This window comes from Neolamprologus brichardi, chromosome 11 (assembly GCF_056152115.1).
Source record: "Neolamprologus brichardi isolate AB-2024 chromosome 11, ASM5615211v1, whole genome shotgun sequence".
Taxonomy (NCBI): domain Eukaryota; kingdom Metazoa; phylum Chordata; class Actinopteri; order Cichliformes; family Cichlidae; genus Neolamprologus; species Neolamprologus brichardi.
In genome coordinates, this window is record NC_142114.1 from 14,550,420 (window position 1) to 14,574,139 (window position 23,720).

The window sequence follows — 23,720 nt, forward strand, 5'->3', positions numbered from 1 at the left end:
ATCCTGGGGGTATAAAACAAGTTCCCAGTAGTGAAAGTGAAAGACATTTATTGTCCTTAGTGCACACTATTCAGCTTAATTCTTCATCATGAACATGTAGATTGTGAGAAAAGAAGAAAAGAAGTACAGGGCTACCAGGGGCAACGTTTTCCTGAATATAAGGAGTTCAGAGCCATATATGGGCATGTGTCTCATAGAGATGATGTCACCAGTGACTGCAGGGGCTCCCCTGCTTGGGTGTGTGCTTCTCTAGGCCAGAAAGGAAGAAGTAGGGCATGCAGATAGTATGGTGTGTGGCCAAAAGAGGGACAAATGAAAAAGAGGAAGAGTTGAGCAATAATTGTTACATCCCGACAGAGCTAAAGGGGAAGACTGCATAGTTTATGTGAGTTCACGGTAGAATGAGACAGGAAAAACCAAGAAATAAATGCATTAGAAGCACTCTCAGAGTGGCAGCATTACTCTGCACTTAAGAAAGAGAAAGTAACAGTGAGAGAGTGGAGTCTGAAAACAGCAGAGAGGAGAGGCTGCTTTTAGTTTGCTCTAAGCTTGTTCCTGATCTTACTTGAAGGCTTCCTGTGTCAGCAACATGGGAAAATCAGGTAAGCAGATATTACACCCTGAAGGTTTTGATGTTTATTGTTGGCTGAACTTTGTCCCCATGTAGCTGTACAAGAGCCAGCATGTTTGTTTACTGTCTGCATTTGTGGGCAATGCTCTTTTAAAATTAGAACAGACCACATACAGAAGTCTAAATCTAATTTCTGTCTGATGTACTTTTCCGTTATTAATTTACTGTCCTCTTTGATGGCACTAAATTGTAAGGTAAGATTAATAGTGGTGCAGCATGCTTTCTCTCAGCCTTGTTGTTTCTGTGGGGCTGTTTCAATGTGCCTATTGTGTGAGTGCTCAAGAGACTGTGAGACTCATGAAAAGCCCCATGAGTGATAGGCACCAGTGATGGTGGTGGTGGTATGGGGGAGGGGGCTGATCCAGATGACGTTTTCTACTTCATCACCAAGTTGGTACTTGCTGTCTGAGGTCACTCAGGCTGTAGGTCTCACCTTGAGTTTGTATTCTACAACCTTCCCCGAGTCTTCATGTTGCATCATTACGTCTGTTTTGTCAGATGCTGTCAGAGGCTGACTTAGTCTTCCTGTCTGTCCTGTTTGTCTCCCAGCCTCAAAGCAGTTTGCTGAGGAGGTGCTGCGGTGCCACAACGACTACAGGATGAAGCACCAGGCTCCTCCGCTAAAGTTGAGCAGCAAGTTGAGCAAAGAGGCTGCCCGGTGGGTTAATGCACACACAGATCAAATTAGAAACCTAATTAGCAAGGACTGCACATACTAGTCACTGTCAAACTGCTCCGGATAACAGTGACAGTTCCAGCGTAGCCTGTCAGATGCAATAACCACAAATTATAAAAAAAAATATATCTTGGGTGTTTGGTTTGTTTTCATTGTGATTACAGGTTTTGTTGACAATTTGTTGTCACTAATTGCAGCTGCATTAGCATTTTATTCAAATGAAGTTTGAATAAAGCTTCATTTCCACTAGACTCTTAGAGAAGCTCCACAAGAGAGTTAAATCTCTCGAGTATGTCAGCTTGTCCACCGCTGTCAGGAAGGACCGAGGCAGCTGTCATAAAAGTCTTTCTCCATTTTCTTGAACATGTGTGATGGTGCAAAGCAACAATAACATGGAGCTAAAAACCTCTTCAGTTGTGTGATCCCTCACAGGAACATTTGAAGCACAATTAAAATGACAGTATTATTTTAAAAGACATGTATGAACTTAACTGTAATATCTATCAGTATTCCAATATCAGTATTGGAATTTTGAGATAATCTGATGCTTGCATGGAAAACTCAGTTCACTGGAACTCGACGAATGGGGTCTGTCTCACTCTTTGTGTAAACTGACTGGGCACACAGCTCTTACACGCTGTGTGTCTTGGACATGATTTGTGTATGAAAAACATAAATAAACTATAAGTTTGAAGCACAGTTCAGCCAAAATGGGTAACAGATCTCACTGCTTCCACAACATATGTTTTTCTTTTCGTCCAAAAACCCCAAATGACCTCAACAAGGAAGAATTTAACATGCATTCTGGATCCACAGCACATTGTGTGGGTCAATCAGGCCACTGCACACCTATATGAACAGTTATGCTAACATGTGAAAACTGTAGAAACTACCTTGGAATTGATTATAAATTAGAACATCCTGGACACTGCTCCTGAATGATATCACTACAAAGTTCATAGGACAGCAGTTACTCCTATATGGTTGTAGTGAGTTAACTTTATGACTTTACAACGTCAAATTAGTCTATGAAAATGTATTTTGACCCCTTGAAATGATCCAAGGGTTGGGCTAACCCAAATTGTTTACAGAGGAAATGGTTTCTGTTTCTGCGCCACAGGTTTAAGGTTGTTGTTCTGTTTCTTGTAGAAGTGGAGAACAGGATATTGCAGCAAGCTTTAAAAATGTGAAAGCTCTTGAAATTACTCTTGATGAAATATGTCTGTATAAGTTCCCAATCATCCAGGTAGTCCTATGAGCTTTTTAAAAAGAAAGCAACTGGACTTATTTAAGCAGAAGACATCTCGTCTAAGAGCTTTCATCCAACAGGCTCCTTCAGTTTTTAAAGCAAAACCTGGAGCATTGCAGATATTTTGAGTGGGGGGTCGAAGCACCTGGGAAGAGACTGATAGTCCAGTCTTGAGATCCCTTACCAGGTGCTTCAACCCCCACTCACACCTTGCCTGACAACGGCCACCTCCAAAATATCTGGAGACTGTTCACTGTTTGTTTTTAGAACTGAAGAAGTCTCTGACATGACAAGCGAAATTTCTTTCCTTTTTTCCTAGCTCTTCAATTTACTGATGAAGAGTTGGACTTTTTAAAGTGTGCATCCACACCTGCATCACTCAAAGTATAAATGGGAATTAACTCAAGCAGTACACTGTACAATTTCCTTTGTCTCTTTTTACAGTTATGCTGAAAGTCTGGCCAGCACACGGATCCTAAAACACAGTGTGGAGTCCAGTAGAGGGAGCTGTGGCGAAAACCTGGCTTGGGCCTCGTATGACCAGACAGGTTATTTTCTGCATTTGAATTTGTCTAAACTTTACAGTAATTCCGATGTCCTGTACATGTAGGTTTCTGTGAGAATGTGGCAGGAAAATCTAATAAGACACCTTCTTCCACAGATGCGTTATTTTAGCCTGTGAAGCCCAAATTAGATCCTTTGTGGTGTCTGCCAAACCCTGCAAGTGAACAGCTGGGATCCATTTCCCTTCCACTTCAGATACTATGACTCAGTGCAGAAATATGTCAGCACAGACCGGTGTATTTCACAAGATACACACACAGTCAGGCACAGCGTGACAAAAAGTGCAGCACTGTAAGCAGGAGCTTAAGGAGGATTTGTAGAGTGCTTTCTGCTTACTGTGTGACACAAGGCTAATTTGATTTTCCTTTAAGTTCAAGCCAGTTGTTTGCATGTGCAGGTAAGGATGTGGCAGACCGCTGGTATGATGAAGTGAAACAGTACAACTTCAACCGTCCCGGTTTCTCCTCTGGCACCGGTAAGATTCATGCACATCTATCTCTAACTGTCTTTTTTCATCTTCTTTTTTTTCCAGTTCGTTGTTTTCTCTGTTTCTTTGTCATTTTTTTTTGTTTACTCGATGTCAGTTTCTCCCTCTCAGTGTCACATTTATTCAGGCATGGAGAAGGTTGTTGTTATTCTTGTGCTGATGTCACACCTCAGACAACGTGCGACTGCTTGACTGTGACCAGCCAAGGGGAAACTGAGGGGAAATTACAATCCTATGCATCACTTCTAACCCTGCATGTCACATCCACTGTGCCTTAATTCCTCCAGATGGTTTCCCATAGCCTCAGACACCAGTGTGCATGAGCTGGTGTAACTTAATCACACATGAAGCAGATCACTAGTAGGTCATCACAGTGATTCACACTGAGTCATGCAAAGTTCCCTTAAGAAATGACTAAAGCGGTCAAGGCAAGAGGAGAGATTTTGAAGTGATGCATGAGAGAGGAATTAAAATTCCTGTGTCTGCAAATATTTGGATAAACTGAAGAGTGTGTGAACTTAGCCTCAACTGTTCACTACAATAAAAGCACGTTTCTCGCTTTCTTACGTGGTCCAGATTTTGGCTTTCTAATTTCTTTCTATTCATCATTTCTCCTTTTATATGTCGCCTAGGCCATTTCACAGCAATGGTGTGGAAGAGCACTAAACAGCTGGGTGTCGGTAAGGCCATTGCATCAGATGGTTCTTCCTTTGTGGTGGCCAGATACTACCCAGCAGGGAACATCACCAACCAGGGACACTTTGAGAATAATGTCCTCCCAGCCAAAAGCAGCTCTTAAAGAGATATTGATCTCTTGGCCTGACTCGGGCCAGAAAAGGCATTTATTCAGTTTTCCAGAAGAGAAGTTGCCTGCTCGAACTGCTGTGGAGAACATTGAGGTGATAACCACTTTTTGCTGTACTACAATTTTGGATGAATTTTGATGATACAAAGCACTCAGGCTTTAAGTCCTATGTTTATATTTTGGAAGGAACTGTGTGTGTTCATAATGAAAGATTTACCACTGTTTGATGTTTGCTAACAGTACATTTCCACTGACCATGGCGACTAATCTTATTTTATAGTTGTTGGGGTTTACCCCCCCCCCCCCATGGCATCATTTTCCTTTTAATATGATCACAGACTGAAACAGACATACTGTCCTTCACATCTGCTTTTGATGCTGCTTTTACATGTGGGAGTTAATTCAGTAAAAGGAAGAGGCAATACTCATTAACAGTGGTCAGTCTGATGATTTGATGATTCATCTGGATCAGTGTGCAGGCTTTTTTTTTTTTTTTTAACAAAGCACCCAGTAAATGTCAAATGTAGGTAGATCACCCACACTAGCAAGTAGATATTTGTACCGAAAATGTTATGCAACAGAACACTGCGCTTTAGTGTCAGTGACACATATACATAGTATTATTTTCCCTTATTTTTTTATAGTTGTATTTAAGTTTAAATTATTAACCAGTGATCAGTCATTGTGTTGTTGCCTCTACTTGTCAAAACAGACCCAGCATTTCCACATCTATGCCTTGTATTTTAACCACTTTTGTACAATAAAAAAAAATCATTTGGCATCTCTCTGATTGTTTTTTTTTTCTTTTTTGTAACATTGTTATATGTAAGTTGTGAGGGTGAATTTTCAGTTTAGGTCACATACACTTAAGATTGCCTTCCAAAACATTAAAACAATTACTTGTAATGTTTGTTTAAGATACAACCTGTGGCCAATTTAATAAAGGTCATCGATATACAATATATTGTGCCAAGCATATTTTATACAGTCTTCATTTATCTCACACAGTTAGGCCACAAGACAAGACAGTTTTTGCAGTTTTGCCTTTGTATATGACCACAGCGCATTGGAAATTGACTGATCATAAATATGTATGCGTGCAGACTTTCAGCTGTAATTCAAGGGGTTTTAGAAAAAAACTGCATTAACTATTTTGGAATTACTGACATTTTTATACATCCACCTCACTCATTCTCATGGGCTCAAATCAATTAACATTAACATGGTTTTTAATATTTGGATAAATATTGTTTGCGCTCAATGACTGCCTGATATCTAGACCAAATGAAAGTCAATAAATGCTCTGTTCTTCTGAGCCTTTACTGCAACCACCATCAATCGCTGCTTCTTTGTGGGTCTTTCTGCATTAAGTTTTATCTTCAATAACTGAAAGGCTGCTTTGCTGAACTAAGATTAGGCAACTGACTTTTTACAGAACATCCCATTTGTTTGCTTCTTGGGCTGCCTTTGCCGTTTGCTTTTGCTTCTTACCTAATTGCTTTGTCTGGGTCAGTCAGAGTACAGCCCTGTACACTGCACAGTTCATCCTGCTGCTTCTATCAGCAGTCACATCATCAATAAACAGGCATTATATCCATATTTGACAGATGATGTGGTATGCTTTGGATCATAAGCTGTTTCTTTCCTTCTTCATACTTATTTCTTCCATCATTTCTTCCACCATTCTAGTACTATATATTGGAGATAAAATATCTGAATTCTAGGAGCAGGACCACGACTCCAAACATGCCCCTTCTGGGTCTTATCTATATATGACACCCCCAGTTTTAAGGGCTGTTCATTCTTATTTCCGTGCCCCACCCTCCTTGCCCTTTTTTCAATTCCTTCACTTCTTCACTTTTCATTAGTTTATGGGCCTTTATTCGCCTTTATCTACTAAAAAACGCTGCAAAACCTAAACTGAGGATGTGGGCCCAGCTAATGAATCCTCTTTTATCTGTTTTCTGGAAAAGTCTAATTTGGATTTCTCGTTCTTGCTTGTAACTGGTCTTTTGCACCTTGTTGTAAAATGTCTGTATTCATATTTTCTGTATTTGTGACGGCATCTCTTGATTGTAGACTTTGGCAATAAACCCTTTCAATATAATTCTTGCCTTAGTTAAATTCTGTGAAGTGGTTTTTCTTAACCATGGAAATAATTCTGCGATCATTCACTTTACTTGTCATCTGTGATCTGTCAGACCCTTTGCTGTTGCTTAGCTGGTCAGCACATTCTTTCTTTTTAATAATCTAACAAATTGTTGATTTAGTCACTTGGTGGATTTGGTTTTTCAGCCGACTGACAACCTTCCTCACCTGCACTGATATCGTTTAACTTTATATTTTTAAATTACAGTAAAATGCTATAAAACACTGCTTCATTCCTGCTTCGTTTGTAATGAAATTACAAGAGACAGAGCCTCAACTGGCTATGAAACTGTTTTCCACTTGATTTTTCTAATTATTTTTGAGCTTTTCAAACATGGGATTTAAAATTGTTTGATTTAAAATCCCCTGTGGTGGTGTACAGATGCAAAACTGCAAGAATGATGTTTTTGTCCAACAAATTAAGGACGTAACTCTAGCATGGAATTGAATAGCACAGATTTTGCTTCCGATAACCAATCAGAAACATTTCTCCTCTTCTTTCATTTAAATATCTTCAACTTCTCCTGAAGTGAAAGTTGGCGTAAAGGATCAATATAGCATTTTTGATTTAATGAATGTGAAAGACTAATCTTTTCAGTAAGATCAGTTTCAGGGTCCAGTCAGAGCCCACGTTGGAACAGACTTTATTTAGCAGATATTGGGGATGCAACATATAGTAGCAGCGATATAGAAGAGTCAGGTGTTTAGGCTTTATAGGCTGGAATAAAGGAGTCAGGAGTTGAATCGTCTTCACTGCTCACATGGTCAGCTCCTATGAAAATGCAGGGGAGAAAAGTGAAGGTGAGAAAGAGAAAAGATGGAGAAATGAATTCAAGATCAATTAAAACAACAAAAATACTATCTTCACTTCTACCCAATGAAAAACATGTGCCACTGTGGAACATATCTCTCTATGTATATAATTAAAAGGGATACTTGTTATGTGAGGCTTCATTTCCCAGTTATCTTAATAGTATTTTATCCTGCATCAAGAAACAAAACATCTGCGTCACTTGAACAGCTCCAGTTCTCATCAGAGCACTTGCTGCCATCTAGTGGCCATGAGACTGTACTGATGACCTACAGAACAGTGGAGGTTATTCAGTTACTGGGGAGAAATTCTACTTGTCATTTGTCCTCTACTCTTTCATCTCACCCCCTCCCTGCTCACTGGCTGTGACTCATTATTTTATTCACCATCTGCCCTCCCTCCACACTCTCTGTCTTCCCCTCTCTTTCCCGCCTTCAGCCTCATCGTTTCTCACCATGATAGCATTCACAATGTCATTCTTGTTGTGTTTCAGCGCACGGACGGCTTTGGCTCGTGACACATTGGCCTGAGCCATCACCAGCTCAATGTCTCTCTGCTCAAGGCCTCCCTCATCCACCTGATGTATAGAAAGAAAGAAAGAAGCAAGGATAAAGAGAGATTTCAGAACATATGTTATAAACGGTTGTTGAAATAGGTATTCAGAAACAATAGTTCAGAAAATACCTCTTCTTCTTCCTCTTCACTCTCCTCCTTGATGGTGAGGCTGGGTGGGACAGGTGGGGCTAAGGGAGAAGAGGTCACAGGCACCTTGAATTTCTCTGCGGCTGCTTTGTGAGCCTGCTGAGACAGGTCCTCAATCTGAGGAGAGAAAAGGACCGAATAAGTAAGCTAAAACTGAAAGCTGAAACTTGAGTAACCAAATAGACAAACAGTACTCACCTTTGCCTCTCCGAACACAATATAAATGTCTGATACGGGGCTTTTGAATACATCTGGTCTGCTGATGACAAACAAGATGCTCTTGGACTTCCTAATAGTGATTCTGGTCACACCGTGGACTGGCTTCAAACCCAGCTTAGACATGGCCTAAATGCACAATAGAGAAAACGAGAATTATGGACTGAAATGAAAGAAAAAGAATCGTATCACTTTTAATATTATATTTGACCACTTTATAAGTTTATGTAGTTGCATATAGTAGTCCAACCTTGCGGGCCTTCTTTTCACTGCGGCTCTGCTTTGGTCTGTTTAACCCTTCATCTGCAGAGGAGATAGACTAGAAAAAAAACAGTTAAGTTTATGAAATAATCCATCATGCTTTTAATATGCAAATTTTGCTAATATGTTTATGCTAATATACCAAAATATAACTTATGATGCTTCTGTTTTGTTTAGTTTTTTTGCTTTTTGCAATAGCAGCAACATTTTGATTAAAGTTTGCCTTAAAGAGTAGCAGAAAATCAGGGCTGCCACTGCTACTGGCTAAATAGCAAAAAGGCTAACATCTGATGAATATTAGCGTTTATTAGCTTAAAATGCAATACTAGTTGAACAACATGTTAAACAACATGCTTGGCCAGAAGTATGTTGTGTAAAATATATATATACATATATATGGAAAGATGGTCACCTTTAAAATCCCATAGACAAACTCACCTGTGGCTCTGATGGTCTCAGTGGCTCCAGTTCTTCCAGCTCAGGAACTGAACCCTCACTCTCAGACTCATTACATGAAGCCAGCACTGAACCTTCACAAAAACAAATTCAAAGCACACATATATAAAATAAGTCCATAGGAAAACTAGAGTAAAAATAATTTGTCTATCTATCTAATGATCTTCCTAATTAGTACATAATTAGCCTATTTTAATGATAGATAGATTAATTATGTACCAATTATGTACATGAATAGTGTATATCTGATATCTAATCAGTACCAGAGACTTTAATTAGCTTACGTTGATTAAAAATATAATAAAAAATCACTATGTGATATTCACGTCTTTTGCAATGTGGCTTCACAATAGTATGTAACACAACGTAGCAGTGTGCTCAACTCCAGCCTGAATAAACATGAAAATGACAGAATGCTGGCACACATTGATAAGTGCACTTTCCTTGCTCGGTAATAACACTTCATCCATAATTTAGGTTACAAACTTTGGAACAGTTTAAAATATCCTCTCTGTCAGTAAACTTATAAATGTAAGATGGAGAGAGCGTTATTGTGTTGCATAACCTAAAAGAGAGAATCAAAGAGAAAGAGAAAGAGAGAAGGGATGGTTGTATAACACATAGCTAAAGAAATTTTGGGGGATTTCAGTGCACCAGGGGAGGTATCAAACCACTTACAATTGCTCTGGAATGATAGGTCAGTCTCTTCACAAATGTTGTGGCTGTGTTTCATAGGACAGCTGGGCCGCCTGCCTGTAAGTTGGTGGGTAGAGAAGGGCTGGATTTCCCTTTGATTGGCTGAACTGGAGTTTTTCTGTAGTGATCCATTTCTGCTTCCTTGAACTCCTTTGGGCTGGGATGTTTTACCTCCATCACCCTCACTGTCTGTCTCTTCCTCAGCCAAACTAGGACCTTACAAAACACACAATGATTATCACAGCTTTTATGATAACAGTGTTAGGAAGTGTTTACCTTTTCTTTGACAAACTCGCTAACTCAAATGTTTGGTTTGAGGTAATCATGACTTTACTCACCTTTGCACCTGTCTTGTGTGCTCCATGTGTGACCTTGACTGACTTGTTTGTGAGACTGTACTCTTGTGTTAGCATGAGACTGGGAGTATGACTGAGACTGGGGATGGAAAGTAGAGTCTGGAATACAGACTGCATCTAAATTCCCCAGCTCGGGTAAAGATGACTCCTGGGCAGACTGAAACAGACTTAATGGCATGGCAGTGGAGAATAAGGGTGAAGAGACAGTTGTGGCAGACACAGTTGATGTACTGAGGACATCAGTGATCTCTTGGAGGTTAGTGGTTGGAAGGAACTGGGAATCAGGGGTGTTCTGTGTTGTAGGAGAGGTTGACAAGCGGACAGGGGTGGTGCGGCACGTGAACAGTGAAGGCTCTTGCCGTTGTTGGGCTGAGAGGTCAGGTTGGGATTCCTGCACTGGTGTGGAAAGATCATGCTCTGGGTCTGTTGAGGCACAAGGTAGAGAGCAGGAGGAAGAGGAAGAGGAAACAGGAGATGCTGAGTAGCAATGTGGATTCAGAGAGTAAGGTATGGTATTGTGGGTAATATCTATGTTGTTATCATTAATGTCCACTGTAACTCCTCTCTGATTATCAGGTAGCGGTCTATTATCAAGAACTTCCTGCTGTACGTCTTGGTTCATCGCCACAACAATATTTAGGTTGTCTGTTGTGTGTGTGGTAGAGACATCAGGACTCGGATTGTTTTCTACCTGGAGCTGTGAACCAGATTCAACCTTGTCTGTCCCAGGCGTCTTCTGTTGACAATCCAGTGATGAAAACTTGTTGCTTGCATTATGTCCTGTCTTAGATTTGGATGTTTCTGCATTCCCCTTTGACCGTACCCCTGGTGTGTTATTTAAAGGAACAGCAGGTTTCTCTGGATCAACAACAGATTCGGGGCTAGAGGCACCTTGACTGTCTGTCAGAGGTGCCCTCTGTTTCTGCCTTCCTCTCCTTCCTTTCTTTGCATCAAATGATGTATCTGTGCAATGTCCCTCCTTGGGGCTGTCACAGGGAAAGTGCTCTGAGTCATTTTGTGCAGAACGGGATTTTCTTTCCTGTTTCTTCTTCTTATCTTTTTTTGCACCTCTCTCTTTTGCTTTCTCTTCCACTTTGTCTTCTTCATTGTCTTCCCCTGAGTTATAAACAACATGCTGTTGTTCTCTAAAGGCATCTTTAGTCTTTGGTTCATCGACAACTTTGTCCATGAGGGGACTGCCATCACATTTTCTTTGGCTTTCTGTCTGAGACTCCATTATCTCTGTTTCTGACAAAGAACCAGTATTGGCCTTTTCTTGACAAGCTTTACTTGGTTTGGAATCATCGGATTTGCATTTAGGAGTGAATGATCCAAAGGATCCCTGTACCAAAGAAAATGATGTGTCACTCTCTGGAGTGATTGTCTGACACTCTGGGCCTGTATGACTTCTTAAGTTGGTTTCATTTTTTAAATCAAAGTGTTTGTTTGTTGCAGCTGCATCTGAGTGAGTTTCAGTTAATGGCACTGAGATGCTGGAGCCACCTTTCTCGGGGAATGATGTCTGTGTTGTTTCTGGTGTCTGGTTTATTAAACTATCTGTTGATTTCCTGTCTCTATCAGGAATCATGTCCGAAACCTGAGGTGGCATCTCCTCAAGTGGAATATTAGAGACAGAGTCTCTAACACTGACACTCACACTCTGGTGTCTGACTTCCTCTGACAGAGGATTGAGACTCCCATGCGCAGAGCCAAATGCAGACTCACTGTTATTGTTACAATTCTTCCAAGTGTTTTGTATTTGTGTTTCTGTGTTATCGCCGTCATTGTGTGGATTTAGATTACTGATATCATCCTCCAGGAAGCTGGCGTTCCCGTCTTCTCCCCCTCCTTCTACTGAAATCTCCTCAGTGGACTTACAGCGTGCCAAGTTGGACTCAGAAACTCCCTCTCCAACCAGTTCTTCGGTATCTGTTTGGCGCTTCTCTCCATGCAAACTGTTGTTATCGTCTTCATCTAGCATAGACCCGAGAACATTATCATAATTTTTGCATTCTTCACTGCTCATGTTAGAAACCATGGCCGTCTGCTTGCTTTGGCCTTCTGCATCACACATGAGCAGACTTTCCGCCTCTAACTCGTACCTCTTCCCCAGAGACAATGATAGAGATTCCCCTGCTCCCCAGACACCAAACTCAGCCTCTGCTCCTAATCCAAGACTGAACCCCATTCCCACCCTGGTGTCACACCATGCCCCTGCTACAGAACCCATCTCTCTGCTTGTGTCCGTTTCTGAATTTTCCCTTTTCGGAGAGATGGCAAAAGGTGAGTGTGGGGAACCAACAGCTCCCAGTACTCCCTCATCAGTACTAAGGGTGTTTTCCCTTAGGTTCTCCTGGGAAGAGTCACCAGGGCAGTGTTCAGGTGTTAGGGCCAGATTGTCAGCTAGTTCTGAGATGACTTCTGGAGAGGCCGAAACAGGGATATTACTGGGATTGGGACTAGGGTCTTTAGGACAAGATAGAAGAGGAACACCTTTATTCAAGTCATTAGTAGCAATGACATTGTTTAGAGAAGGACCAGAATCACTGATTCTACACTCCACACTCACTGACTCTGCTGACGCATTCCCATTCTTCTGGTCAAGGTCAATATCAGACTCACTGTTAATACTGGATCTGCACATGGCCTCTGCCCCTACAGGCACATCATATTTACTGCAGAAAGACTTTGACAACACACGTCTACTTGCTCCCACAGTCCTTTGGCTTTCAGAGTGATAGTGGCGAGGCTTGATGAGCAATTTGAAAGAATCTCTTTCTGGCCCATTTATGGGCTCGGTTACTGAGTTATCACTGTGCAATTTCAAAGAGTCTCTTTCTGGTTCTTTTTCCACTGTGCCACTATTACTGGGCAATTTGAAATCAACATCTTTGCCCTGGTGATCTTCTTCTGGAAAAACGGAAATGTTCTGGTCTGTTGTTTCCTGCACAGAAGTAGCAGAGGAAGGAATGTGGGACACGTGGGACTCTGTTGCAAAAGAAGGTGACACATGGCTGGTATCAGGAGTGGAGGAAGGGTTAAAAAAGGGACTGGGCTTAGGCCCCTCAAGAGGATCGGAGAAAAAATCAAGATAAGTCATTTCACTCTCATTTGCACTCTTATTTGGGTCGTCGGAGGAGTCTGACAGAGAAGAATTCGCTTCTGCAGGACAGGATAGTTTCTGGTGATCCAGTGGTTTGTCTGTGCTTGCTTGAACAGGGAAATGTTTTGCCTGACCTGTTTCGCTGGTAGATTCTAGTTCAGGGTCTGATTGGGTCACAGGGATTTTACATGCATCCACAGGACTGGGATCGACATTGTTTCCTTTAGGGTGGGCAGTGGCTTCAGACAGACAGGTGGTTTTGCAGCGATCCACTAGTTCATCCACGCTCTGCTGTGAGGGCAAAGGTTCATTTTGTACTGTGTCACTGATAGTTGCCCGTTCCGGTTCTGATTGTATTTGACCTGGATCAGGTCCATCTGCTGATGTGGGTTCTAATGATTGTGCATGCCTCTCAGTGCTGTACAGACGTTCGTCTTCCTCCCCGTTGTAGGAGGCAGAATCTGATGACTCCTCTGTATCGTCTTGGAAACAAAAAGACTCATCCAACCCCTCATTAAGAGAAGTTTCTGAGAGCGAATGAAGGAAGGATGCTGAGCTATCTTCATCTGTGGGATCCTCCACTGCTCTGCTATGACATTCATCATCGTCGTCCTCATCTTCTTCTTCTTCCTCCTCCTCCTCTTCGTCCTCTTCTACCACTTTCACTTCCACCTTAGCTTCCTCGCCTGACTCTTTACGGTTATCACTGCCATCATCTTTATTAGTTTTCTCATATTCATCACAGCTGACAGCACCATTAGCATTACCATCAAAATCATCATCATAATCATAATCGTCATCCTCTTCGTCTTCATCGTCATCTTCTACATCTGCCTCCTCTTCTCCCGCTGCATAGGCATCAACGTCCTTTTCTTCATTTCTGTCATTAACTTCTATTTCATTCTCTTCTTCAGTGGGGAAGAGGGTGATTTCCATTGAATCGGCCTTAAAGATAAGGCTGGTGTGAAGGGGAAAGGAGATGAGGGAGGCAGGGATCATCCTCTCCTCCTCTGGTATATCATCAGCACAGGCTGCCTGGGATAGTATGAAGGAACTGGGACCAAGCCTATCAAACGCTCCAGGAAAGAAGGCATCCAGGGAGAGGACAGGTGAGTCAGGGCTAAGGCTTGATGAGGCCATGGTCATGTTCTCTGTGTCAGGAGTCAAGGCGGTTGAAGGAGGCTCTTGGTGGACATCCATCTGTCCATAACGTTCCTCTGATACGCATGCCTCAAGCTGCAGTCTCAGTCCCGACTGGATAGGTCTAGACGACTCAGCTCTTTCTATACTGTCCTCATCTAGAGGGCAGAGTGAACTTTCATAACCTCCTCCATCCTCCTGGGAGTCACTACTGCTACTGCTCCTCAGAGGGGATGTGTCCTCAGTTACCCAGCAGGGGCGACAACTTTCTCTAGAAACACTGACCTCGTCCCCTTTTAAAATTTCTTCCTCCTCAACGATGACTGTGTCTGTTATGCCTATTGGGGAATTCATAACAAAATCCCCCTCATGGTACAGACAGAAGTCCCCTGCCCTTTCTTCCTCGCGTTCTGGAACTATTCTTCCCTTTTCCTCCCCAACTTCATCTCCAATTTCAGACAAGGACCCCACAAAACAAGCAGGAGCCTCCTGTGTTTCTTCTGTGAGGAGTGGATTTGGAGATGTGGAGGGGGAGGTGGAAGATGTGTAAGAGGAGGTCCAGCTGCCTCCCTCTGCTGTGATGTAAGAGCCAGAAGGAGAAGTAAGAGGGGAACAGAGGTCCTCACTGTCAGAGGGAGAACCAGGGGACAGTGGAGAGACAGGGGAGCCAGGATATGAATGATGTTTCAGGTGTGAAGAGCGAGATGCCATTTTAATTGGGGTAGAAGGAGCAGTGTAGTAAAGGTCAGGGTCAAGAGATGAGGGGACACCCACTCGTAGTGGGTCAACAGCACAGACTGGCTCAGAAAAGGACAAAGCAACTGGACAGGCAGGCTCAGAAAAAGAGTGGGAAGGCACTTCATCTTTAGAGAGGCTTTGACACTCTTCTTTTTTCTCCGTCAAGCTGTCATCTGTCGTGAGTGACCCTGGGGAGGTAGAGGGAGGGAGCAGGGGGTTGTGAAAAGGCATAGGGAGAGTCGCTGAGGGGTCTGCACGGTCTTTTTGCTGAGCCTCCTGTTTGGGGGATTGATTTTCCTCTTTTCTTGTTTCCAACTGAGTCTCTTTTGCCTGTGCCTGAGGATCTGAAAAGCTTTGAATATCTGGTAAAGGTACAGCCTGATCACTTGGGGCAGTAAAGGGATTCCCTTTCTTGATCTCTGTTGTTTTCAGCAGTGTTTCTTCACCCATCACCACCCTTGTATCAATAGTTTGTGGCTCCTGGTAGTCACTCTCCACCTCAGAACCAGTTAGGACCTGGAAATAAAACATTGTACATACACAATTACAAATGTTCATAATGGTATCCTAAGTGCTATGAAGCTACAACATGATCAAACACACATACATGCACACACACACACACAACACACGCACCTTGATTCGCTCCATCTTAACAGGGACATGGCGGCCACATGGTCCATGGCCACCTAATTTTCCAGACAGTCTGGGTGTGCTGTTGTTGCGATGATCAGAGCCTTCAGGTTGAGGTCTTGGAGTACCAGAAGAGCTAGGGGACACATGAAATAGTCGTGGTCCAAATGGAGAAGTGCATGCTGGGAGCAGCTTTTGTGGAGTACTGGGAGAGGGACTAGAACCACTGTCACTCGGGGATGAACCACTGTCACTTGGTGTGGAGTCAGTAGATGGGTGTCTGGTCATGTCTGAAAAAGAGAAATGAAAATAAAACAACTTCATCAGTAAAAGAAAAAAAGAAAAAAAGATCAAAACAAATATTAACCTCCTAAGACCCGAAGTCTTCCACGGCATTTTTGATTTCTCTTTGATATTTGGGCATATTGGGGCCAGATGAGTGTAAGAACAAAGAATTACCAGATTTTTTTTTTACCTGATTTTTGTTTCTAAAAATAATGAGAGCCGCATATAAGGATATTCGTTTAAAATTTCAATAGCACAGTAGTAGCAGTATAATGTCCTCATAAGTGGATATCAGACCCTTGTTGAGCAAAATTGAGTATTTTGGTCTAAATAACCCAAAATGTGATGTCCACATATGTGGACGCCAGGTCCTAGGAGGTTAAGAGTTCAAATATTAATACATTTGAGGAATTAACAAAGATATCATATAAGCAAGCTGACTAAATCACCTTAGTACCACGGCACTAGACGTGATGTGGAAAGTCATGCCTCTTTTATTGTATAATATTAGACTTTAGATTTCTGTGTTTGAGTTTCACTTATCTTAGCCCACACATTAGTTCAGAAAGAGCAAAAGAAAATTACACCAAAATGCCAGTCAGTAAACAAATACCCCTCAGCTCTCATGACACAGCAAATGGCTTTAAGTAGAAAAAAAAAGAGTACTAGGACTTAAAACGAGACAGTTTTAATGTATTTATTATTATTATTTTTGTAATGCTTGCGGCAATCCTCCAAAAGCTTGGTCTCTATAGATGGAAGTCAGAAACAATGTTTCTTCACATACACAAGAATCTTTACCTCTGCACGTCTCTTTCACAATTAGCACAATTAGCCAGAGGCAAAATAAGCTGTTATTCTATTACAGCGTTCTCTGTCCTCTTGTCCTTCTAGACCTTGCTATCATCTTGTGTCCTCACCTGTCATTGGGAATGGAGAAATCACTGAGATGAAATGTCAGGCTGAATGAAGGAAATGAATCAACAGGGAGTAGAGGAAGTCTTGGGTATGAGTAAGAAAGTAAAAAGCAAGAAGATAAAAAAATTTAAAATTCTATTTGTCATCTTAAATCAGTTCTTTGATGTTCTTTGATTACTACAATGCAAAATTGTACTTTTTTTCAAAATATCCCTCAGCAGAGATATGCTCTAAGCTCTTTGTCATCCACACACCGAGAACAGAACCCTCATTTAACTGGGCCATTTGTAGGGTGACCTCAATTCACATGCTGATTGGTCATTACAACACACAAGTGGCTCAGCTCAGTGCCAGCCACATATACACCCTCACTGACACATGCACGTGTTTTGTTCTCCATGGAGCATAGATATCACATTCACTTACTGTTATGTAGCTCATTCTTTCTATCACTCCCTTATATTACCCCTTAGCCTTTTCCTATGATCCTCGCTTTGGCTCTGCTTTGTACGCAGACGTATCTAGCAGGGCGTAGTAGTAACTAAGCACATGCTCTTTGCTTCTCCTCCCTCGCTACTGTCCTGCCCTCCCTGGGGAGGTGGCAGATGCAAGCATCAGCACTTAGAAGCTCTTCCCGATCACTGCTCCAATATTAAGATGAAGGTGTGTTTGTGTGTGTGCTGAGTCACGCCACATAGACTAAAAGCTGCTGTTAGGTCAGAGAGATGCACAATACATAATGCAACTCCTCTGCTACAGCACAGCCTAGTCTCAACGGAACATAAACAGGCTGATTCTGATTGTCTTCTCCTGCAGGAGCTCAACAAAACCTCACTATGCTACGGTGACAAAAGCTAATATAGCACTGGTTTTCAACAACATATCTGAGTTCAAGAAAATCAAGCAATATATACCTTGAAAACACATCTAGAAATGCTCTATCGTGCTTTAGTGACAATCATAGGAAGTACATAAAAACTGTTTGGCTAGGCTGCTAAATAAGTCAGTGACATAATATGACTGCCTGGCCTTGGAGCCTGGTCTCAGGGAATGCAGTTAATCTGAGCACCTAGCTTGCTGTATGAAGAACAGGCCGCAGTTGAGCAGACTAAAGCTGCGTCACAGTGGATGCAGCGCTGGATTTGCCACCCCCAGGAGCGAGTCTCTATCTATCTATCTATCTATCTATCTATCTATCTATATATATATATATATATACTCTAATAAGATCAAAGTCATTTATAATTATAATATATAACAATATAATATATAATATAATACAATATAATGATTATAAAGTTTAAGGTAAAACCTTCACTATAACTTCTTCTTGTTATCAATAACATATTTAATGATCTTATATAGCAAACAATAAACAACAAAAATAATGAAAGCTCTTGTACCTGTGAGGTTGTGTTTTTGTGTTAAACTGTGCTGCCATGCTGCTGTGTCATGTTCCTGTTGAAGCTGGGGGTAGGGAGGAGCTACGCCACACTGCTCTGCACTTACAGCTTGATGGGGATGCGGATGTGGCATGAACATGGGGCAGTGGGAGGAGTGATAGAGACTACGGATTTAGGGCCATTCTTAGGGCCAGATTTAGGGTGGGGGTAAGAGCACTGGGAATCCGATAAGGACTGAGGCTGGATGCTTGGGGGGTGGGGGGGTGGGGGCAGTTACACAATAAAATTAGTCGGTACATACAATACTCTGGTAGCTGAAAGGAACAGATTGCTAATTTGGATTCTGTAATGAGGAGTAAAAGGAGACGAGGTAAGAGTTGATGTCTAGGGGTGGAATCTCTTGGGAGGCTGCTAATAGCTGCAAGGGGGAAGGAGAGGCAACATGCAGTTTACCGAGGAAGCAAACATGCAACTGAATCACAGCTTACTCAGCCTGCACATGTCAGACACACAGAAATCACCCAGGTCTAAAGTGAGATCTCCCAGGTACTTTTGAGCAGTTAGTGCTTGTCAAATAATCCTTTACCTTTGCTTTTCTTCCTGCTAATTCTTCCATCCTTCCTATCCTATCTGTTAAATACTACTTGCTCAACACAGTCTTGAGCCTTTCTTCTCGATTACGCCCTGGTCTCTGTCTTAATTAGTATCAATGGAAACCCTCTCCTTTCCCAGTGCTCAAGCCCAGTGGTCCTACCTGGTCCAGGGAGCCCTGTTTCCTCAGGTTCCTGCCCTGGATGCTTGTCGCTGGGCACGGATCTGTGAGTGCTCTCCCCCGGCATGCTTCTCGCTGGCTGTCTTTGACTCTGACGCAACGATAAACCATACAGCCAGAACAGACAAGGTGAACGAGGAGAGAGAGTGAGAGTGAGAAAGAAGAAGAAGGGGAGGGGGATATGAATGCTCAGCGACCCAACACTCAGATCTTCCCTGCAGCACGTGTCTGCCTCTATGTGTGTGTGTGTGTGTTTGTGTGTGAAAGAGAATGAGGCAAACAGAGACTGAAAGAGGGAGAGTCAGAGATGGGAGTATAGGCTGGTCTCTCTCTGTGGTGCAGCACAGTGATGCTGCTGTTGTGGGCGTGTGCTTCAGAGCCTCATGATCCAGTTCATCGGTGTGTGCGTGTGGTGTGTGTGTGTATGTGTGTGTGTGTGTGTAGAATCTGAGAGGGAGCTGCAGTATTCTCTCTTGATGCCCAGTTCCTGCTTTCCTCCCTCCTCCTCTTCCTCGCTTCTTCCATCCTCCGTGTATCTTTCTCCCTCCTCTCCTCCCTGGTCCCCCACCCTTCCCTTCACGCCCATCCAAGCTATGACTGGATCTTTGGAGATGATGTCAGCACATTTCTGCTGATCTCTCAGTGCTGCCCCCAACCTTAAAGGAAAGAAGCGGTACTGCAAAAACAAGAGTGAAATGGATAAACCAAATGGAAAACAAAACAGACAGTGGAAAGAGAAACCTGGAACACAGAGAATCGAATGCGCAGAAACGAATCCTGAAAGTATACTGCTGATTACACCCTTTGCCTCCTGCTCTGATTTGATCCCACAGGAATCAGGAAGGAGATATTTGCCCCAAGGGCCACTAAAACATCTGTTTCTGCCCTCCATCTTCAACTCTCATTAAGACAGCATCATTTAAAAAGCCAATTCAAAGTGCCTTACAAAGACGTGGGTAATAGATGGTGTTAATCTTTGAGCAAAGGATTTTGGGACCTCATGCTATGCTTATAGCGGCTCACTCTGATAGTTAGATGAGGAACATGCACATGAGTATTCTGTTGAGGTCATTTTGTAGGGCTCTAGCAGCACTCCTCCTGTTCCTCCTCCTACAAAGGAGCAGATACAAGTCCTGCTTCCAGGCTGATTCCCTCCCAAGGCCCTATCCTTGTGTAACAGCCATTCTCCTGGTATCTCTCTTCAGACTCTGCTGGGAGATACAGAAAACCTTCTTGTAAGGAGTTAGTTTAGCTGCAACCTGAACGGGCTGCAGGTACAATATCATACGACATGCAGTGGACACTTGCAACAAGCAAAACTGGAGTAAAATCAGTCAGGGGGGATAAGGAGATAGCAATGACCCGTAGCCACCACCTGCAAAACCATACATTTTCAGGAGGGTTGTCTTGTTCAGAGGGATGGGTACCGGTATCCGGTGCCATACATAAACGGTAGTAACCAGACCGAAAAGCAGGGCACATTTCGGTGCTTTATTTCGGTGCTTTTTTTTCCTGAGATGTCATACACTTTGGATTCTAGCCAATCATTTTACCTTTCCGAAGATAGTAGGCGGGCCCAGGTACGTACCTTCTTTTAGAGCAGAGCTACAGATTAAAAAAGCCCAAGGCAAAGCGGTCAAATTCTGGCTGTACTTCACAGCAAAAGATGCAAACTCAGCAGCCTGCAACAAGTGCTTTAAGGTGATACTGTGCAAAGAAGGTAACTCCTCGAATCTGATGAAACACCTGGCGACGTATAGCATTTTGTTAAAAGCTTGCTGCAAGACCTCACACCGAGCACATCTACTGCGGGTAGGTTGCCTGTTATCGGACCCGGAGTTAGCAACATCCCCCAAAAACCCGAAGAGTAGAGTCCTGGCCCCTAGCCCTGCCAGTGTAGCAGAAATGATGACGGATAATGATGGCAGCAGCAGCCGTTCTTCTCTGCGTGAGTAGCTTAATGTTGTTCGTGTGTAGGCTAACCACGTTATTACATTAATGCAGGTAAGGTGAACTAGCAAACATCTTCGTAGTTACATGCGGCTGTCTTCTTGTTTGATGGCAGATACTCCCTTCACCCTGGCCAAAAAGGCTAAAATGACCAAAGAAAAAGTGGAAAACAGCTAAACATGAGAGGTTTTTGGACAAAGTTTGTGTTTTTTCCATTGATTAAGCACTGCTTCCAGCCAAGAGTGATACCATATATCCCCTATAGCTGCAGAAAAGGCTAACATTGTTATCTTTTTACAAAAAAACAGCTAAACATGAGAGGTTTTTGGACCAATTTTGTGTTCTCCATTCTTTAAGCACCGGTTCGAGCACCGGTTCGAGCACCGGCAAATTCTTTTGAATATTTAAGTGATACGCCAAATATTTCTCATCTAAAGGGGAAAAATAAAATAACAGCAGGCCAGAAACAGAGTGGCAATACTGTTTTAGTGAAGCTATAATTGATAATAACAGCCTCAAATTGCAACAAGAAACAAAGTAACAGTAGAACAAAGAAACTCATCAATCAAAACCACAGAAGAAGAATAAAGATTTTCATTGTGACTGAAGCTGCTATAATTAAATCAGATGTGAATAATCATGGAAGTGATTTCATGTGTGTGCAGTTAAAAAAGCTTCTGTTTGTTTGCTTCAGACTCCATAATGACCTAAGAGCTCTAGATACTAGGTTTATTCTTCATGAGAAATGTGTTTAGAGCCAAGACTGCTTAAATGGTAAATGGACTGATTCTTATATAGCGCTTTTCTACTCTCCCAGAGTACTCAAAGCACTGTATACAACATGCCTCATTCACACCCAGTTCTAAACACAAGTGCAAACTAATCTACATTCACACTCTGATGAACACATCAGAGAGCAACTTGGGGCTAATATCTCGCTCAAGGATACTTGACATGCAGACTGGGGAAGCAAAGGATCGAACCACCAACCTTCCAATCAGTAGCTGATCTACCACCTGAGCCACAGCCACCCCTGCTTATTAACATGACTGTGTTACACTCTTGGGGTCTAGATTTGACAAAGTATTTAAATAGTTATTCCTGAAAATGAAACCACGAATGAGCTCCTCTTGGCAGGATACCTGACCTTTAATGTCTTTCTTTGAGATAATAGAGCTTGAGCATGTCATGCAAAGCTGTGATTAAAATTATTCTCAGATAAGATTTTTACCAATAAAAGCATTAAAACCTGGCAAACTCCAAAACGTTGTAGTAGTCTGCTTTGATTTCAGGACTGTGCAAGATAATATCTGCCAGTTTTCCAGTCTGCCCAGAAGTTTTTCTCACTTAAATGGTAGTGATTATACCCATTACTTGATTGGCTGCTCCTTATAAACAGCAGGACCGAAAAGAAGATACGTTTAGGGATAGAACCTCTCACATATTCATCTGCACTTTCCTCATTTCATTTAACATGAATATGATCCAACTGTATGCGCAAAGACAATATTAGGACCAAGCAGTATCATAAAAGATGTTTTATGTCAATATGTTTTTTTTAAACAGCCAAACAACATTCTCAGTGTCATTTTCAATCACTCTGGCTGAAATGTGACCAAAAGGGCATTTGCATTTCTTGAGGCAAGTTATTCAAAATAGCTTTCTCAGCATGTTTTCCTTTAAGAGGATTTAATAATGGGTCTGTATTAAATTAATAATTCAAGAAACAATGGCGTCAAGGTCAGAACAGCAGGTTGATGAATTAAAATGCTCCATTATGTCCTCCAGAGTTTCGACTTTGTTGGCTGTACAGTGTAGCCAGTTCATTTTCTGCACACCTAGAGCAGGAACCCTTGTTCCATTGTTCAACATGGAGCAATTTATGGCCACTGTCATGTTTTCAATTAAAAAATGGTGCAAACTCATTACATTTACTGAGAGATAAGAAGTCAAGGGTAACTGTGTTGGGGATTAGTCAGAGCCCAAGCAGTGATAAACAATAATTTATTCCTGCTGACCGTGTCAAAAGAAAACTCTTGTTTTTCCTCATTTATGTCAAACTAATGTCTTCTTAGATGTGTCATACTCAATCTGAATGCGTTTTTTTTCCTCTTCAGTGGAGCTGCTTTCTGATTTTCAAAAATGTTCTTCTACCTTTTCTCATAAAATTGCGATAGAGTAAAAATTTGGTGTCTCATTGATGTAAATGCCACAGAAAGAACTCTAGCATAACCATTATAACAGCAGAAAACAGCAAACTACTGAAAACACTGAAGCTGTCGGAAAGGCGTTAACAACATTGCTTAAAATATCTTCTTTTTTCCCCAAAAAGAAAACCACCCTGTGGCCTTGAGTGCATGTGTGGGTTCCAACAGCTCAGCTTACCTCAGAAGTCCTCAGCAGTTTTCTCTTTATTGTTGTGAATAAAAAATAAATAAATAAAAATCTGAGACAAAAGATGAAAGCCTCTCAGTGATTTTTGTCAATCATTTGTCTCAGATTATGACTCTTTAAATAATCAACTGCCTATCAAACACTGGGGTTTTTTCCCTCCTCTTTTATAGACAACAAGCGAAGGAAATCTAGCTAGAAACAGAAAGCACGAGAGGGGGTGGCAGCAGTGAGCAAAATAAACAGCAGTGGTAGTTTCCATGGCAACCCAAAACTTCCCATGATGGAGTGCCAGCTCAGCACAAGTAATTAATGCTTCACTGGTCCGA

General features: G+C 42.1%; 2 protein-coding genes across 4 annotated transcripts; one reads left to right on the forward strand and one right to left on the reverse strand.

The window, feature by feature from the left end:
* Positions 1 to 261: 261 nt before the first annotated feature.
* glipr2l (GLI pathogenesis-related 2, like) lies at positions 262 to 6,377 on the forward strand. The gene is made up of 5 exons (XM_006801347.3): positions 262 to 602; positions 1,181 to 1,289; positions 3,001 to 3,104; positions 3,518 to 3,595; positions 4,240 to 6,377. The coding sequence occupies exons 1-5, from the start codon at positions 590 to 592 to the stop codon at positions 4,404 to 4,406; spliced, it is 471 nt and encodes a 156-aa protein (XP_006801410.1). The 5' UTR covers positions 262 to 589; the 3' UTR covers positions 4,407 to 6,377.
* nacad (NAC alpha domain containing) lies at positions 5,022 to 23,598 on the reverse strand. Of its 3 annotated transcripts, XM_006801345.3 has the most exons (11): positions 23,386 to 23,412; positions 19,033 to 19,141; positions 15,676 to 15,962; positions 10,041 to 15,555; positions 9,685 to 9,918; positions 8,989 to 9,080; positions 8,540 to 8,608; positions 8,272 to 8,418; positions 8,056 to 8,190; positions 7,826 to 7,948; positions 5,022 to 7,332 (listed from the first exon to the last, which is right to left on the reverse strand). In XM_006801345.3, exons 2-11 carry the CDS (start codon positions 19,115 to 19,117, stop codon positions 7,318 to 7,320), a joined length of 6,702 nt encoding a protein of 2,233 aa, XP_006801408.2. In that variant the 5' UTR covers positions 19,118 to 19,141; positions 23,386 to 23,412; the 3' UTR covers positions 5,022 to 7,317. The 3 variants fall into 3 exon arrangements, with proteins under 3 accessions (XP_006801408.2, XP_087704296.1, XP_006801409.2); XM_087848170.1 differs by lacking the exon at positions 19,033 to 19,141 and having other exon boundaries at positions 23,386 to 23,598; XM_006801346.3 differs by lacking the exons at positions 19,033 to 19,141; positions 23,386 to 23,412 and adding an exon at positions 16,878 to 16,952.
* Positions 23,599 to 23,720: the final 122 nt, after the last annotated feature.

Coding starts and splice junctions, on each gene's coding strand:
- nacad (XM_006801345.3), bottom strand. CDS start 19,117: ATGCCGGGGGAGAGCACTCACAGATCCGTGCCCAGCGACAAGCATCCA. Junction 9,081..9,684: donor CCTATCATTCCAGAGCAATT/GTAAGTGGTTTG, acceptor GTTTTTGTGAAG/GTTCAGTGCTGGCTTCATGT. Junction 8,191..8,271: donor TTGTGTTCGGAGAGGCAAAG/GTGAGTACTGTT, acceptor TTCTCTCCTCAG/ATTGAGGACCTGTCTCAGCA.
- glipr2l (XM_006801347.3), top strand. Junction 3,105..3,517: donor GGCCTCGTATGACCAGACAG/GTTATTTTCTGC, acceptor TTGCATGTGCAG/GTAAGGATGTGGCAGACCGC. Junction 3,596..4,239: donor CGGTTTCTCCTCTGGCACCG/GTAAGATTCATG, acceptor TATGTCGCCTAG/GCCATTTCACAGCAATGGTG.